Genomic DNA, 18,618 nt, shown 5'->3' on the forward strand with positions numbered 1-18,618 from the left:
TTACTAGTAAGAAGTCTAGGGAAAAAATACAGTTCTTAATAAGTGCTGCAAGTATACTATCAGGCCCTGAAGAATATATAGTTTTTAAACTCATAATCCCCTCGAAAACATTAGTTAGACTAAACTTCAGAATCTGGAAATCCACACTATAGTCCAATTTAAAACTAGGTACATTATACTTACTATCATTATATGAACCTGAAAAATAACTGGCAAATAGATTGACTATTTCATCACCATTCTGAGCATCCCCACCTATTACATCCCCACCCTTATTAGACATTACATTAGGATAAGCACTAGACCCACGTGTAGCAATAACATCCCTTCAAAAAGAGTGGGGATTACTTAAAAGATTTGCTTGAATATTCTCTTAATAGTTCCTATAACATACCGCTTGTAATGATTTACATCTTTCCCTTAACACCGAAAATTCCTCATATTAAACAAAAAGAGAAATCAAACGATTTCTACCTAGCGAAACCGAATTCAAATTTTTACCACTGTGTTTCCTAAAATTTGCGAAACAAACAGCTGGATAAATTACTCGGCAAGGGAATCTAAAATTGCATTCCACATGCCGTTCATCCTGGTCAAAATTCGTAGTGAATTCAGTTTCTGGTACTCCAAATGAAGTAAGTAATAGAACATAATGACGGTACTAGATTTTTGTTTTGATACAGGGCAGCGACAACCGCTGATGCGTATTTCGACCTCCTTAGGTCTCGTCAGAACGGTGTAGTCACTGCTCTGAACCAAAACAAAAATCTCTCCCGTCCTAGACAATAGTTATTAAAATAACTATATACGGACGTAACTACGCCATCTAAAAACAAAAATAGAAATCAAACGATTTCTACCTAGCGAAACCGAATTCAAATTTTTACCACTATGTTTCCTAAAATTTGCGAAACAAACAGCTGGATAAATTACTCGGCAAGGGAATCTAAAATTGCATTCTACATGCCGTTCATCCTGGTCAAAATTCGTAGTGAATTCAGTTTCTGGTACTCCAAACGAAGTAAGTAATAAAACATAATGACGGTACTAGATTTTTGTTTTGATACATGGCAGCGACAACCGCTGATACGTATTTCGAGCTCCTTAGGTTTCGTCAGAACGGTATAGTCACTGCTCTGAACCAAAACAAAAATCTCTCCCGTCCTAGACAATAGTTATTAAAATAACTATATACGGACGTAACTACGCCATCTAAAAACAAAAAGAGAAATCAATCGATTTCTACCTAGCGAAACCGAATTCAAATTTTTACCGCTGTTTTTCCTAAAATTTGCGAAACAAACAGCTGGATAAATTACTCGGCAAGGGAATCTAAAATTGCATTCCACATGCCGTTCATCCTGGTCAAAATTCGTAGTGAATTCAGTTTCTGGTACTCCAAACGAAGTAAGTAATAAAACATAATGACGGTACTAGATTTTTGTTTTGATACAGGGCAGCGACAACCGCTGATACGTATTTCGACCTCCTTAGGTCTCGTCAGAACGGTATAGTCACTGCTCTGAACCAAAACTCAAATTCAAACCAGAATTCAAATTTTTACCACTGTGTTTATGTCACTGTGTTTACCACCGTCATTATGTTTTATTATTTACTTCGTTTAGAGTACCAGAAACTGAATTCACTACGAATTTTGACCAGGATGAACGGCATGTGGCATGTAATTTTAGATTCCCTTGCCGAGTAATTTATCTAGCTGTTTGTTTCGCAAATTTTAGGAAACACAGTGGCTGATGCTTGAAAATTCCTGTGAACTATTTTTTTCTGTATTGCAAGCTCAATTAATTCTTGCGAAAACTAAACTGGAAAGTTAAATGATTTAAACCGTTCGATGGGAACAAACATATTGATGGCATCATATAAAATATGGTAAAAATTTTCTAAGCAGCAATTTATATCTGGTTCATCTAATACCATGTGCAAAGGAATTGAGGCTAAATATTCAGTTAAAACTTGATAATTACATTTTTTCAAATCATGATAAAAGACATCATATTTAAGAAACAAATTTAATTGGCTGCATGTAACAATATAGTATAAGCTGAATGATGTTGCGAAGTGTTCAATAGAATATACAATATACAAATAATATTTGCTATACACTCAACTGTCACACCATTACTAAGATGGATGAATTAGGTAGGTTGTAGTCACCACAAATACAGAATTCACAATCACTAAATCTATCCGCTAAGTCCAACATACAGACCCAGATGACTGTGGAGGAAAGTACACTGCACCAATGACTAACTTTTTTGTGCCACACATTACCTGTGTAAAAACATGTTCCACAGGGGAATCGATAGGCCTAACCAACATTGAATAATGTACTTATGGCGCATATGGACAGCAATAAGAACACCACCACCACGAGTCTCTGAACTAGTTTGAAGGTCCCTGTCATGTCTATACACATTAAAGTCACGCAATCCCAATTCAGCATCTAAAATTAATAATAATAATAACATCATAACTAGAGAGACTCACAGGATGTCTGAAATTCTGAAGTTTAGTGCACATACCGCCAACATTCTGAAAATATAAGCCCAATGATTGTTTATTGAATTATTGGATTTACTGAATATTAAAGTACTTGATCTTCAAATCATTCTCACCCTGTGTTTTTCTGAATTCTAAATCCTGATAAACGGCCTTCACTTTCTCACGCTGTAAATGGGTAAGATCAGCTCCAATGCGCAAATTAGAACCCATTAAAGATCTACGTTGTTTTTAACGTGAGATATCTATTGCTGAATTATTAAATGCGACTTTAAGAGGTCTTGGTTTATCTGTTAGTTCGCCAAGATGAAAAGCTCTAAAGGTGCTGTTTGTTACACCTATTTTATTAAAAATTCCTTGGACCTCATTTCTATCGTGTTCAGCACAAATGTTAGATTCAATGGAATGGTTTTCAGGTACATTATATATATAATAATATTGTTGGCTCCCCGGGTCTTGTCTGTATCTCCCCAAACCCTGCACAGGTACTGCAGTGGTAGATTCTTTAATATTCCTAAGATCTTTTTTAGATCATCATAGATTGTTTCAAAACTTGTTTTTAAAAATTTCATCTCGACACTTAGCTTACCAATTGCCTCCTCTAATTCAATAATATTCTAGGTGCTGGCAATTTTTACTTCACTTAAAGTGTTTTCAAGCGCACTGACATGATTGTTTAGGTTTGGGGCGTTCATAATCCCAGGTACACAATCCTTACACAAGTAAGGCATGATTCTGGTACCTAACAATAAACATCTTATCTCCGTTGAACTAATTCCAGCAAAGCTTCTGCACATCACTCTCTTGCAAAAATCACATGGGTAACCAAACACTTCACCGAAGTTCTTAGGCTCTTTCAAAATGCAGTTTACAGAACACTTAAATTATTTGGATTGCATTTTGAGGTTAGTTTAAGATACTTTACAATTTACCAGTAAATTTGAAAATGTACACCAAAATTTCTTTAATGTTCAGGCAATTTACAATGATTATTGTATAATAGTATAGCACAAACAATTTATAAACAACAATTTACGAAAAATATTAAAATTTTAGAAACCAAGTAAACAATGTACATAACCTTTTTTCTATGTTTTTTGTGTATCTATGTAAGTTTACAATGTACTCCTAAGACTGCTTTAGTGTTTTTCGGTATTGAGATCAGATAGCTGTGAGTTAGCCTGCTATGACCTGGATCTAGGACAATTGCCCGAAAACTGTTTCCCGAAAAACAAATCCCCAAAAGCAATTTACCAAATGGACAATTCCTCGAATGTACAATTCCACGAAACACGAATTGACCAAATGGACAATTGCCCGAATAGACAATTGGCAGAAAAACAATTGCTCGAAAAGAGAATTGACCGAAAAATATATTTAAATAGTTATTGTTTTACATGTATTTTCTAAATACAATACGGTAACTTACGTGCTATTTAAATCGTTATTACTACGAAGATTGTATTTTTTGATCTAGCTACATATCTCGTTAATTAATTTATTATTGTAATATGTAGTTGATCTTTATATGCATATCCTATATACTAATCCGATAAATTATGTGCTATTCCCCGCAAGAATTGAAGGCAATAATCCCTTGCTAATTGCATTTTAATGTTTTCTTTAACAAAGTGAATAAACTGCTAACTAGCTTTCTAAATATTCTATTATTTGTTTCCTGTTTTTTTTTTGATAATAATACCTTAAAATAAATTATATTTTACCTAATTACCTGAAGTTGGGAAATCCCATTCTTAAATTCTTTATAAGTACACCCCATTAGCAGAGATTATAATCTGTGCCATTAGTCTTATTATTAACCAAAACAACTAAATTTCATATAAATACTTCAATGAAAGTTTTCTATTGCGTTATTGTCAAAACTCTGAGCTAGGGTCACGACGCAAAATGGCTTTGGAGTGTGTACTTAGTGAAAAAGGTAATAGTAAATTATTGATCGACGGTTATCTTTACCAGAAAGATAAAGAAAAGCAAAACATTTGTTGGAGTTGTGATTACTACAAGATATTCAAGCTCGTATTATAACCTTAGAAAATGCAGTAGTAAGAAAAAGTGGGACCCACAACCATATAATGGATGCAAGGCAAGTGAAAAAAACAAAATTTTTCAATGGAATACGTGAAAACGCTACAACCCAAGATAGGCTACATCATATAATATCCACTGGATCTGTTCAGCTTAGTCAAGCTACAGCTTCTACGCTTTCAAAAGTGAGCAGCTATAAAAGAACAATAAGGCATGTACTAAGTAATCAGCAAGCCACTCCGGCTTTACCTCTTCACAGAAGAGAGATTGTTTTTTTCAGAAGAGTGTAAACTAAGACAAAATGGAGAATAATTTTTATTATTTGATTCAGGCCCACACGATGACCGGTTGTTAATTTTTTGAACAAGACAAAATCTGCTCCTTCTGGCAAGGTTACAATACTGGTTTGCCGACGGAACTTTTAAAACTGTATCTCACTTTTTTTATTACCTATATACAATCTACGGATTAGAGAAGAATACTGCGATTCCTTTAGTATACCCACTACTACCCAACAAAACAGAAGAAAGTCATGTTCGGCTACTTTCAAAATTAAAAGAACTTTTGCCTGGAGCTTCGCCTGCAACCATATTAACAGATTTTGAAAGCAGTACGATAAATGCTATAAGACAAAAATATCCCGATTTAAGACATCGTGTTTGCTTTTTCGTTTCACTAATTGTCTCTTTAGAACAATCCACTCAGACGGTTTAAAAAGAAGATATGATTCAGATTTTGCTTTAACGCTCCGATTATTGGCGGCCTTAGCAATCGTTCCTACTGCAGACGTCATGGAGGCATTTAAAACGATTTGTGAGCAAGATGTGTTGCCAGCAGAAGCCCAGCCAGTAATTGATTATTTTGAAGATACCTGGATCGGGCGTCCACAAAGAGGTAGACAACGTCGTTTTTCTTTAATGATCTGTGGAATTGTTATGATGGTGTCCAAGAAAGTTTACCAAAAACAAACAATTTCATAGAAGGATAGCATCAAGGGTTTGAACAACAGATTTCCGCAGAACATCCAAACATTTCGAGATTTATTAAAGGCATTCAGCTGGAGCACAGCTTACATAAACTTTAAATTGCAGTATATACGAACGGATTGCAAGTCCGGTAAACCATTAAGACCCTGCGAACACTTACGAATTATTGTGGGGAATAGCATATAATTTATTGTATTAGTTATATAGGAAATACATATAAAGATCATATGCATAAATAAATTAAAAAAAATTAAAACAAACTGTAAAAAAATTAAAAACATTAAATTTTTTTTAAAAATTAATAAAGAATAAAATAAACTAAAAAAAATAAAAAATCTCAAAAAAATGACAAATTGGATTTTTATTTTAAGTTCTAAACACGTCAGCGGTACGCTGCCAGTCCTAAGCCTGAGTAAAGTGTGAAGGAAACATGGAATAAAAAATATATATTATAATAATAAATTGATTAACGAGATAGTTAGGTCGAACACAATCTGAGCAGTAATAACTATTTAAATAGCACGTAAGTTACCGTATTAGTATATAGGAAATACATATAAAGTAATACCTATTGTCCCATGTCTCTAATAACATCTTCATCAATGTGTGTTTTGTCTTGGAATTCTTAGAAGGCACAGATTAAAGCATAAATTTGAATTTGGTTTCGTAAAATTAGTTTACGGATTTAATAACTATTTAAATATATTTTTCGGTCAATTCTCTTTTCGGACAATTGTTTATCTGCCAATTGTCTATTCGTGTAATTGTCCATTCGGAGAATTGTCCATTCGGTGAATTGTCCATTCGGGGAATTGTCCATTTGGGGAATTGGTTTCGGGGAATTGTCTTTCGGGAAACTGTTTTCGGGCAATTGTCCGGGACCCCAAGGATCTATACGTAAGTGGGTTAAGGTTCACAAACAGCTGGCGATTTAAAGCTTATCTCGAACCAAGATTCGTTTGAGCGCTTTACGATGTGTAGAGGTAATTGGAACATATTCCATTCGTTTTCCCATTCATTTTGTCACTTTTTATTTAAGAAACGATTGGTAAGCGGAATTAAACACCAAGTTCACTAACACTGAAAAAACACTGTGTATTGCTTCTCTGACCTAAAAACTGCTTTATCATTGCCATGTAGTCCAATATCTGATGGAACCCATATAAATAATATATAACGTACCCATATAAAGCGTACTTGCTGCCTCGCGTTGTTTAGTAAATGTAATTATTCTTTTAATAAAATACATATAGGGTTACTTGTATTTAACTGTTCTATCGTATGTAATGCACTGGGAGAGTCTGTAATTATGACAGCTTTTGGAATTTTTTGCGTACGTATATGAATAAGGGCTTATAGAATTGATAGATACTGCAAGTAGAAGATAATTCAAACTGTATTATAATGTTCGGAGTTATAACTGCTGATCCCACACCATCAATAGTTTTGGATGAATATGTATAGATAAAGCAATGATCTGGGAAAGAAGCTAGCATGTTGTAAGAGGATTGAATAATTGCGCAAGGGAGTCAAGTTCATTGTATTTAGAAGGAGTTCGATCACATATTGAAGAAGGAGAGATCCAGGGGGATGGTGTGACTGTATTTGTCCAATCAAAACTTTTTGAAATTATATATTACGGAGGGAGACATATCTTCCGGTTCTCTAGTAGAAGCGAAGGTTCATCTATTTTTATTTTCTTATAAGTTTCTTTGAAAAGTGTAGCGATAGTGTGATGGTAAGTGGGATACGCTTTTATCGCATATATGGATGATGCGTATGTTAACGACAAGTGATTTTCAAAAATTCAAGAATTTGTTCATATGTTAAGGTAAAATTATTAGACATATTGTGAAATATTATTTTTGTTTGCATCATTATTTCCTGAATTGATATGGTAGCTTCAGGCGGTTTTTTGTTTCTTTTTGATTGGATTTGGGATTTAAAATTCTTTATTGAATTCTTCAGTGGGAGATGAAGTAGTATTGATTTCCGAAATTGTTGTCTTGTTGGTCGTTGACTGATCTTTGGATATATACTTAGTCTCCATAAGTATAGAGGTACTAAATTTGTGTATGTTTGTTGGTTAGGTGTAGGTTCGGCACTAAAAGTACTGAGTGGAAGATATGGTTTCATTTCTAAGGGTGTGTTAGATTAAGAGGATTTCTGTGATTGTTGTTGTATTGGTTAATTCAATTGGTGGTGGATAAGAGTGGAATCATTTTGTTGATTATGAAGTGCAAACAATTTGCTGCAGTGTGATCTGTTTTCTTACAGATAAAACATAGAAGTTTATCTAAACTTAAAAATATGTGATACAAAGTTCGTTCATGTAATTAAAAAGGAAGAAGGTAGGTATATATCTACCAATGATTGAATATATTTAAGTCGCTTAAAACGAATGACGTGTTGACATTCTGGGAGTTAACTTCCTATTCTAAGAAAGGTAAAAGGTAACATCAATTTAAGACCTAATGTAATAAACTCATTTTCTATTAAAAAATGTTTATTAAAAAGGCAAACATTAAATAGTAACTGTCTTTCGTTCGGTTTATTAATCTTTGTACTTTGAGATTTTCGCCTTTTATTGTTATTTCTGCTGGGCTCGACATAAAATTTTCAACCAATAGTTCGCTGGAGCCATAAATGCATATTGTTTTATTTAATAGTCTTGATGAAAATAAAATATTCCGTGGATAAACAACTTCTTTAAGAGCTATTAAGTAATCTTCTATTTTAGTATCATGTAGCGTACTAAATAAAATTGCTTGGTTCTTAGAAATAAGCTGAACTGAAGTATTATTAAGCACAGCAGAGTATAATATTTCGTTTTGAGATTTTTGATTGTCAGTCGTGGCTGCTGACATTTTTTAGGGTCGGATCTGGTATGATAAACTCATTAGTAACCTTACAAACAGTATTTGTTGTAATGTTTTTTAATTATTAAAATAATAATTAAAAAAGACGATTTTTTTCTTCTTCTTCTTCTTTATTCTTATAAGCAATTCTGCTTGTTCTTTGGCGAATTATTACCTCTATGGAAGGTTGTCACTGCATCTTTTGCGCGGTCATCCGATATTTCTTTTGTCGATTGATGACTTATATCTTGCTATTTTGACGACACGGGTCTTCTTCGTTCTGCTTATGTGGTTATTCCATTATTTTTTTTCTATTTTGTGTCCATTTAGTTATACATCGTACGTTACATTTTCTTTTAATGTCTTCACTTTTTTTCGATCTCTCGTATTTCCTGTAATTCATCCTGTAGCCTTTGCGTTGTGGCTGTGTCGGTTCTTGTTTCTGAGGCATATGTCATTATTGGCCTTACACTGACTATAAATTCGTGACTTCATCTCAGTGTTAATGTGTCTGTTTCGCCATATAGTGTTATTAAGGCATCCTGCTAGTTGCTTTTGGACTTGATCTTTCACTTCTTTCTCCAAGTCTCCATAGCTAGACAGTATAATTCCCAGGTATTTTATTTCCATTACTTGTTCAATACCGATGCCATCAAATTCTATTTTACATCTGGTTAGTTCTTTGCTGACTACTATTGTGTTAGTTTTCTGAGATGAGATTGTCATATTAAATTTTTTTGCTCTTATGTTAAATCTGTGGACTAGTCTTTGTAGGCTATCTTCATCTTGGGCTATCAATATGGCTTCGTCTGCGTAATAGAGTATTTCTATTTCTTTGTTTCCCATTCTGTATCCTCTTCCTTTGTTAACGCTTTTGATGATTTCATTAATGATCAAATTGAAGAGCATGGGGCTCAATGAATTCCCTTGTCTTATTCCGCTGCCTATTTCTATAGATTCTGTAAGTTGTCGATCTATTCTGACTTCCATTTGGTTATTTTGTAAATACACTCATGGACAAAAATATCGAATATTTTGGAATTTTCCAATTTTTTTTTGTAGTCACTATTATTTCAAAATAATTTTAGATCACTGATAATACTCATATAGTAGGCTGATGTACTCAACTGGTTTGAAATATTTTGATGTTTATTTTGACGTTTATTCAGTGGTTAGTGTCATTCGTACATTTTATCATAAAAATCCTTCTTCACGTAAAGGAAAAATCATACTAATTCGGTTATTTTTAGTTTTATAATTACTAATTTACTAATTTATTAAGTTTAATTAAATATTGTTTTGAATTAACTAAGTTTAAAACAAGTATCCCACCAATTCGGCACTGCGATGAAGTCCAAGTTGCACATATTGTAATTTTGTACGAGGAAGGATATACACAAAAAGGTATCGCACGACGTCTCAGCAAAACTGAATCTATAGTTTTAAATACTCTAAAAAGGTACCGCGAAACAGGAAATTTTATACGAAGGCCTGGTCAAGGACGCCCAAGGTGTACAACCGCAATTTATGACCGATTTTTGGTTCTTAATTCTACACGAAATCGTTCATTGACATCGGTGCACCTCAGAAATGAGCTATTAAATGTTAGACAAGTTAATGTGAGTTCACAAACAGTTAGACGGAGATCAAAAGAAGCAAACTTAAAGCCCAGATGCCCTGCCAAAGTTCCACGTCTTCCCCAAAATCATAAAGCTCATCGTTTGGAATTTGCAAGAACGCATATTTAGTGGAATATCGACAACTGGAAAAACGTTCTTTTCACCGATGAGACCAGAATCCTATTATGGAAGCTAGATGGTCAAAACTACGTCTACAAAAGAGTTGGAGAACGATTCGCCAGCTGCAGTCTCGTCCAGACCGTTAGTTTTGGAGTTGACGGCATAATTCGTTGGGAAGGTATTAGTTGGGAGGTACGTACCTCACTTGTGGAAGTGATTGGACGGATGATTGGTGATTCTTACCTTTAAAACATCCTCCAAGATCCTGTTTTGTCATATGTTGGTTACATTGCATATAAAAGATTCACGTTAATGCACGATAATGCTCAACCACCTGTCGCTGCCATAGTGAGTAATTATCTTGATGAGGTCCAAATTCGAAGATTGGATTGGCCACCGTCTAGCTCGGATTTAAATACAATAGAGCATATGTAGGATCACCTAAAACGCAGCATACGACAAAGAAATCCCGTTCCAAATACGATAGAGCAGCTTCGGTTGCTGCACAGGATGAATGGAATGCAATTTCCCAAGGATATGTCCAAAATTTACTTGCAAGCATGCTGAGAAAGATGCAAGCAGTAATAAGAGCTAGAGGGGGAATACTCGTTACTGATCATACACTTCTTTCAGTTTAAACCAGTTGTTTAAGCAATTTAAATTATCATTTAAGTTTAGAGTAAAATAACCTTATTTACCTAATATTAAATATTTATTTTTTTCACAATTTTCTCTGCATAAAAACTTAAAATTGTTTATTAAACATTGTTAAAATAAACTCTATTTTACAATAAACGACTTGTTTGACCAGAATTTATTTTGAAAAAACAAAAATTTGAAAATTCCAAAATATTCGATATTTTTGTCCATGAGTGTATTTTCGATACTCTGTCAAACGCTTTATTTAGGTCAATTAGACACAGAAATGTTGGTCCATTATACTCTAGTGATTTCTCAGAAATTAGCTTTATAACGAATATTGCATCTTCCACTACAAAAACCCTATTCTTCATCTGCTAAACTTATCCTCTGATTTATTAGCACTTGTAAAATTTTAGTTGTCAGTTTTAGCGTAGTATTTAATAAGTTTATACCTCTGTAGTTTTCTGGCTGTTTTTATCTCCTTTTTTGAATAGTAAAATTAGTTTGCTCGTTCTCCGTTCTTCCGGTATTTTATTATGTTTTATAATTTTATTAACTATTGTTGTTAATTGTTCTATCATTGCTAATACACAATATTTCAGTAGTTCGTTTGGTATTCCGTTTTTACCTGCTGATTTTCTGTTCCTCAGGGTTTCAAGTATTTTTCGAACTTCCTGTACATTTATATTCTTCATTTGTGGTAATTTCTGGTTCTAGCCTCGTTTATTTTTCCTCTTCATAGAGCTATTTTAGTTTGTCAATCCATGTATCCTTTTCTATGTGCTTTGGTTCTATTATTTTCTTTACCTCCGTTCTTTGACCTTTTATGAAACGCCAAATTTCCTTTTCCAGACCCTAAAAATCATGTTCAATTTCTTTCGAAAAGAGTTCCCAGTGATCATTTATTTTTCTTATAAGTGCTTGTTTTTCGTTTCTAATTGTCTTGTAATTATGTTATGCCTCTTGTGTTTTGGTTTACATGTATTTCAGGTAAGTTTTTATTTACATTTTTCCTTCACCTCTGTACAAAACCGTGGAGTTCTTCGCCTTGGAGACGATTTTGTGCGACTTAAATGTAAACACAATTTGTGTTGCATTGTTCAGTGTCAGGACTATTGTTGTTTAAAATGCCTATCTTAAAGAATGTAGTATTGGTAATTAAAAACATATTACCCTAAAATTATTTTCATGAATAGTGCTATAGAAAAAATGGTAATAAGGCTACTCTAAAAATTGCTTACTTAAAAGACTTGCTGGTAACGTGGTCACCACCAATTATAGCTTAACGATGTTATGTTTATGACTTGACATTAACAATGTAAAGTTTTGCTAAAAAGTTATATTATTATAGGTAACTTTTTTTTAAAGAATTAAGCAAAAATAGTATTCACCACAACTTGATGATTCGGAATTACAAAATTTCTTTACCAATGATGGCCAATATTTTACAATTTTTTGACAACCGAATAATAAGATGTTATTAATAGATTTTGCTTTTGACATTTTAAATATGCTTAAATAAATACTGTAATGACGGTTTCTGTATAAAATGTATATTCTAAATAAAATTTACAGTTATATTTATATAAATTAATCAATCATAATAGAGTACCTCTCGACCATTGATTGGTTGCACTGGTCGTGTGTTAGTCTTTATTCTACCATTGTATCCACAAACTTTTCTAAATTGCTTTACCTGTTGCGACGATATCATCAATGGTTCAGGTTTGACTATCCACAATACTCCCTCCGTACAAGGCGGAAACGAGAGTGATCCCACATAACAGAAATAGTCCCGTTCAAATACTGGCATTAATAATGACAAAGTAACTGGTTCAATACATAAACAACTCATAGGTAATTTAAGATACTCAATGGCGTTAATTATAGGTTCTAAGTAAGGATTGTCTGTTGAAGTTACCATAAAAACGTAACTTACGATTAAAAGATTATGATTTTTCGCAGCTGTTAGAATATCTTCTTGAACTGTATTACTTTTAATAAATGCCGCTTGTAGTTCCATAGAAAACCTAGAAAAGTTTATCATATGTTCTGATCCTTCATAGTCGTTTGGTCCCCAACGAAATCGTAAATTTACAAAACAGTAATCGGTTGTTAAAGGTCCTCCAACTATCGAAGGTCTTCTGTTGTTTGCCCATGTTCCATAGAGCACAATGTTATGACTATTATTATAAACTTTCATTTCTGACGGAATTATATTAAATTCTTTGGAAAATAATAACGGTACTGTCGATTCAAATGATATTACTTTCACTGATTTCTCTAAAAGGTTTATTGGAGATTGTTGTTTACCTTCTGCTGCTATGAATATTTTGCTCCAAAATGATGGTCCATTGTTTTCACTATAATCGTACGTACTAAAAGTAAATTCTTCATTACGTGTTGGTTGGCAGCATTTTTTATCGTTTACAATATCGTATACATATAAAATTGAAAGCAATAGCACGGCTATTATAAAAAAGTAATGATAAGATTCTAAGTCTGGTATATGCAACTCCATTCTAGTAAATTTAGTTACAAAAACATATCTAACCTATCAATTTTGACAAATTATGGACGCATGCCAAATCCGTATAAACACGAGTATAATGATAAACATTACTGATATTTATTCTTCTTTTTTATAAACTCTTGATGCCTAATAGTAAAGATTACGTAATAAAAATCTCTTCTTTTTCTGTCTAGTAACTAATAAGTTATTTTTAGGTATGAAAGCGATGACGGAGCTCTCAATGACCAAAGTTTTTATATAGGGTGGAGTATCTAAAGTAGTGGTTGTTATGTGTGTAGGCCTCTGCACACTAGTCTAAAATTGATTGCATAACTATCGCGAGCTCATGACAGCTTCCGGTAGACAGCGTGTGTAGTAAGAATATGTAAAAATTAAATGGTTTTAATTAATTAGCATTACATCTTTATATCACTCATTAATTGATTAATGCCCATTAATATACGGTGCAGTTATAATCTGATAAACTGAACCTACAAATCCAGGCAGAGGTACAAAATAAATAATTTTTATAAAGTCTTAGTAAAAGTAAATCAAAATAGAGATACTAAAACAAACCAAGGTCATGTCAGTGAGTGGAGATATGGCAGTTAGTTGAAAGAAATTAGAAAATTTATTTAAACTGTATATTATAGCAACTGGAGGAAATGGAATTGTGTACTCAAAAGAAGACAAAGCGGAAATTATGAAAAACACGCTAGAAAGAGGATGTAGGAAAAATTATCATCGATGAAGATCTCGACTTCACAGACGAAGTGGAAAGAGGAAACATGACAACAAAAAGAAAAAGGGGTAACATAGATATTACCCATACCTTCCCTGAAGAAGTCAGACAGTTAATCAAGCCTACTAACACCAAAAAAGCTCCAGGACCGGACCATATTACAAATAGAGCTCTAAAAAATCTGCCAGAAAAAGCAATAGTATACATAATAAACTTAATCAGCCACATCCTAAGATAAAGACATTTTCCTGGCAAATGGAATGAAGCTCAAGTAAGAATGAATAAAAAAAAAACCAGGGAAAAATGTTATATTTCCACAGAATTAACGGCCGATAAGCTTATGAAAAAGTTGCAGAGCGGGTCATACTAGCTAGGCTACAACAAAAATCAGAAGAAATCGGAACGATACCTGAACCACAGTTCGAATACAGATCCGAACACTAATGCGAACTTCAGGTACTGCGTCTAGCAGACTATATCACAAAATGGTTCAATGAAAAGAAATATATAGCAGCCGCCTTTTAAGATGTCAGTAAAGTATTCGACAGAGTCGGCACGAAGGCATGCTGTATAAAATGAACCAATATGTTTATAGTGAGACGATGACATCCGACAGAAGGTTCAGAGTTCAGATAGGGCCAACCCTGTCCGAAGATGGAGCCATGGAGGCTGCTGTGCCACAAGGAACGGGGTTGTAGCCGTATCTATATACCATATACACAGCGGACACCCCAACCAAACCTAGATCATTGCTAAGTCTATAAGCAGACGTTACATCGATAGCTGTTAGCAGTACCAACCCAGATCTAGTAACAAGACACCTACTAAGGGCACTTAACGAACTACAAGATTGGTGTATAGAGTGGAAGATAGCTGTCAATTCTGAGAAAATACATGCCGCCATGTACCAAAAATGAAGGGCTGACCAAATGTGGTTCTATCTCTATTCGATATGCAAATTGAATGGTCAAATCAAGCCAAATATCTAGACGTAACATTGCACAAGTTGTGTGTTATTAGAATTTGGCGTTACTCTCAATCTCTCACACCACCCATCGACACGGTTCAGGTGATTTTAAGCTTATCTTACGAGAACATATGCATATTGAGATGTTGTTACGAGACCAGTGTCGTTCACTTTTGGTGTAAAAGTAATGTTCATGTGCTTGTGTTTCATTATTTTTTAGAATATAAACATATGCAGCGGAGTTATTGGTATAATCAAGGGTATTATACATTTTTAGATGGGGAAAAACGCTGATCTGTCACCAAAATGAGCAAAGCTGGACAAATGTCTCAAAATGAAATAGCAGCAATGGTAGTAGTATTAAGAAGTTCTATAAGGAATATAAAACAGAAAATTTCTTTTGGAGTCAGTTTGGATCCAAAGCGTAAGGGTCACATCGGAAGACATCGTGTGACTTCTCCTAGGACTCATCGCAAAATAAGAGACATTTGCCTACTAAACAGAAAGAAACCACTGCGAATGCTTACGCAGGAGATAATCGATGAAGGAATTATCCGGAATTATCCAAGGTTTAATCCGGCTAGGATAAAGAGACGTTTCGAATGAGCACAAAAATACAAAAACTGGACAGTGAAAGACTAAAAAAAGGTATAATTGTGTTGTTTTGCTTGAATATCAATATTCTTCTTCTTCTTCTTTTGGCATCATAACCCTGGATCGGTCTTTGCCTGTCTGGCTATGTCCTTCCATTCAGATCTCTCTTGTGTCCTTCTTCTCCATTGTCTTATGTTCATTGTTTTTAGGTCGTCTTCCACGTCATCCAACCATCTCGTTCTGGGCCTTCCTTTTTTTCGCCTTCCTATGGGCTTCCATTGTAACATTTTCTTAGTTGTTTTTGCATCGCTTTGTCTCTGCACATGTCCCAGCCATGACAGTCTTTGACTTTTCACAAATCTTACAATGTCATAACCTTCATTTAACTCATTAACCTCGTCGTTTCTCCTGATTCTTCATGTGCCATCTTCCTCTTGTACCGGGCCATATACTTTCCTCAGTATTTTTCTCTCGAATGTCCTGAGTTGGGCTTCATCTTTTTTCGTCATTACCCAAGTTTCACATCCATAGGTTACTACGGGTCTAATCAGTGTTCTGTAGATTTCGATGTCATCAATCTTTTATTAGCATAGTATGTACGATTCCCGCTAGAAATACGTGCATTAATTTCGCTACTTACGGAGTTCTTCTGATTGATTTCTGTGCCGAGATATGTAAAGGCATCCACTCGTTCGATAGTATAGTTGTCTATTGTGATATTATTTTCATTGTCAGTTATTCTTTTGACTGTCATATACTTCGTTTTTGCTTCGTTTATTTTAAGACCTCTTTTTCTTGCTTCAGGATTAATTTGTTTAAACACTTCCATTAGTCGTGGCTTATTCCTACTAATGATGGCTACATCGTCTGCATATGCAGTAATTTGTACTGATTTGGTGTTTATATGGCCAGTTATATTGGTTTTTCTGATGACTGCCTCAAGAACTAGGTTGAATAGCTTGGTTGATAGGGCATCTCCCTGTCTTACTCCCATGTTGATGTTAAACAGGGGAGTCAGTTCTCCATCTACTCTGACTGCGGCTTTTGAACCCTGCAGCGTCATTTTTATGAGGCTGATGTATGTCTTAGATATACCTAGATTACAAAGGTCTTCCAGCATTCTGTCTCTATTCACACTATCAAAAGCTTGTTTAAAGTCTATATACATATTATATAGGTATATGTCGTATTCATAAGCTTTTTCTTGTATCGTTCTTAGTATGAATATGTTATCTGTAGTGGCTCTATTTGGTCTGAATCCATTTTGATAATCACCAATTATATTTTCGGAGTATTCTAATAATCTATTGTAGATTATACCAGAAAGAATTTTGTATATTACATTTAGCAATGTAATTGGCCTATAATTCTGGCATTCCCTCTTATCTCCTGTTTTATATATTGGCTGTATGAGACCAACTGTCCATTCCTCTGGCATTTGCTCCTTCGTCCATATTAATGTTATTAGGTAATGGATTCTTTCCCAGAGTTCGGATCCTCCATGCTTTAATAATTCTGCTGAAATTCCGTCCGTTCCTGGTGCTTTATTGTTTTTTGAATAACAATATTAAAAATTAAAAAAACATGAGCATTTCTAAAAATTTTGTTAATTTCAGGTCAGCTTCTCGGACGAATCCGTTTTTCAAGTTTTGACAAAAACGACGAAGTTTGTTCGAAACGTCCCAACGAGAAATACAAGCTCGACTGCATTGTGCCCACCATCAAACACCCATCGTTACTCATGGTCTGGTCTGTGGTATCCGGCAAAGGTACAGGCTGTCTCTACGTGGTGGAAAACACGATGAGACAAGACCCGTACCGGAAAGTACTCGAGACGAGATTTTTGCCACAGCTGAAGAGGAACCCATATTTATGCTCGATGGTGCTCCTTGCCACAAGGCTTATTTAAAACAAAACAGAAATTAAAGTTCTTGACTGGCCAGGCAACTCGCCTAGCATGAACGCTATTGAGAATAGGTGGGAACTACTGAAAAGGGAGAGTGGAATCATAATCCTCACCTCCAGGAATCTATTCAAGCCTGTATCGACAGCATGCCTCGACGTATTCAAGCTCTTTCAGCAGCCAAAGGCGGACACACAAAATATTAAATTTATCCCTACTTTGTAAAAATTATACTTTTCTAATAAATAAAAGTTCTTTGTTAACTTTTTTAGTACAGTTTAATTACCTAAGAGTTAATATTTACAAAAAAGGACAAAACAGTAATTTTTTCAAATATATTCATAATCATGAGAGAAATAACTTCATATAGTAAATTTTTCCTTACTTGGCCTAATAATTTGGCTAGGTACTGTAAATAATTAAAATCTTATTTTGGTACGCCTCTGCAAAGTTGATAAAGAAAATATCCTTTTGTGGCTTTAAGTGCGATGTTGCTAATTAATCACCTTCAATTACAAATTGTTTTAGTATACAATATCTTGTTTTTTGTCTACGATTTCTGGTGTTGTTGCTGTTTTTGGATGTCCTTAATTTAAATTATCTTCAAGCCTTGTACGACCACATCTAAATAAAGCAACCCATCTTTTTACGTATTAATTGAAGTCAAAGAGTGCTTATATACTTTCAATATTCGTTTATAAATTTTCTTTGCTTTTAAACCTTCCAAATACAAAAATTCCATAACTGCACGACGCTTGACTTTTTCCATGGTAAAAGAATATTGTGACACGTCAAATGTAAATGGTTTGTAAACAAAGAATTAATTGACAGATTGATTTGAAACTTCACATACGTTTATCTGAAGAGTGTTTGTACCAAAACTACAAACAAAATTTAGGCTTTTAGCAACGCACTCTCTCATCGAACCGCAAAACTAATTGAACCGCCTATTATATAAAATATATTTATTTATTCAGTAGTTCTTGCCATATATAACAAAAGTAAACCTGTTTTAGGTACTAATTTGTATTTTCAAATAAACACATTATGCTAATAAGTAAACACCTAAAAAGCTGCCGTGAGGCCATTAATAAATTTCACCTTGAATA

General features: G+C 34.1%; 1 protein-coding gene across 1 annotated transcript; it reads right to left on the minus strand.

Annotated features, from left to right (window-relative positions):
- Window positions 1-12,326: 12,326 nt before the first annotated feature.
- LOC140440603 (carbonic anhydrase 13-like) lies at window positions 12,327-13,379 on the minus strand. The gene has a single exon (XM_072530976.1). The coding sequence runs from the start codon at window positions 13,310-13,312 to the stop codon at window positions 12,386-12,388; it is 927 nt and encodes a 308-aa protein (XP_072387077.1). The 5' UTR covers window positions 13,313-13,379; the 3' UTR covers window positions 12,327-12,385.
- Window positions 13,380-18,618: the final 5,239 nt, after the last annotated feature.

Source organism: Diabrotica undecimpunctata, chromosome 5, assembly GCF_040954645.1.
Source record: "Diabrotica undecimpunctata isolate CICGRU chromosome 5, icDiaUnde3, whole genome shotgun sequence".
Classification (NCBI taxonomy): Eukaryota; Metazoa; Arthropoda; class Insecta; order Coleoptera; family Chrysomelidae; genus Diabrotica; species Diabrotica undecimpunctata.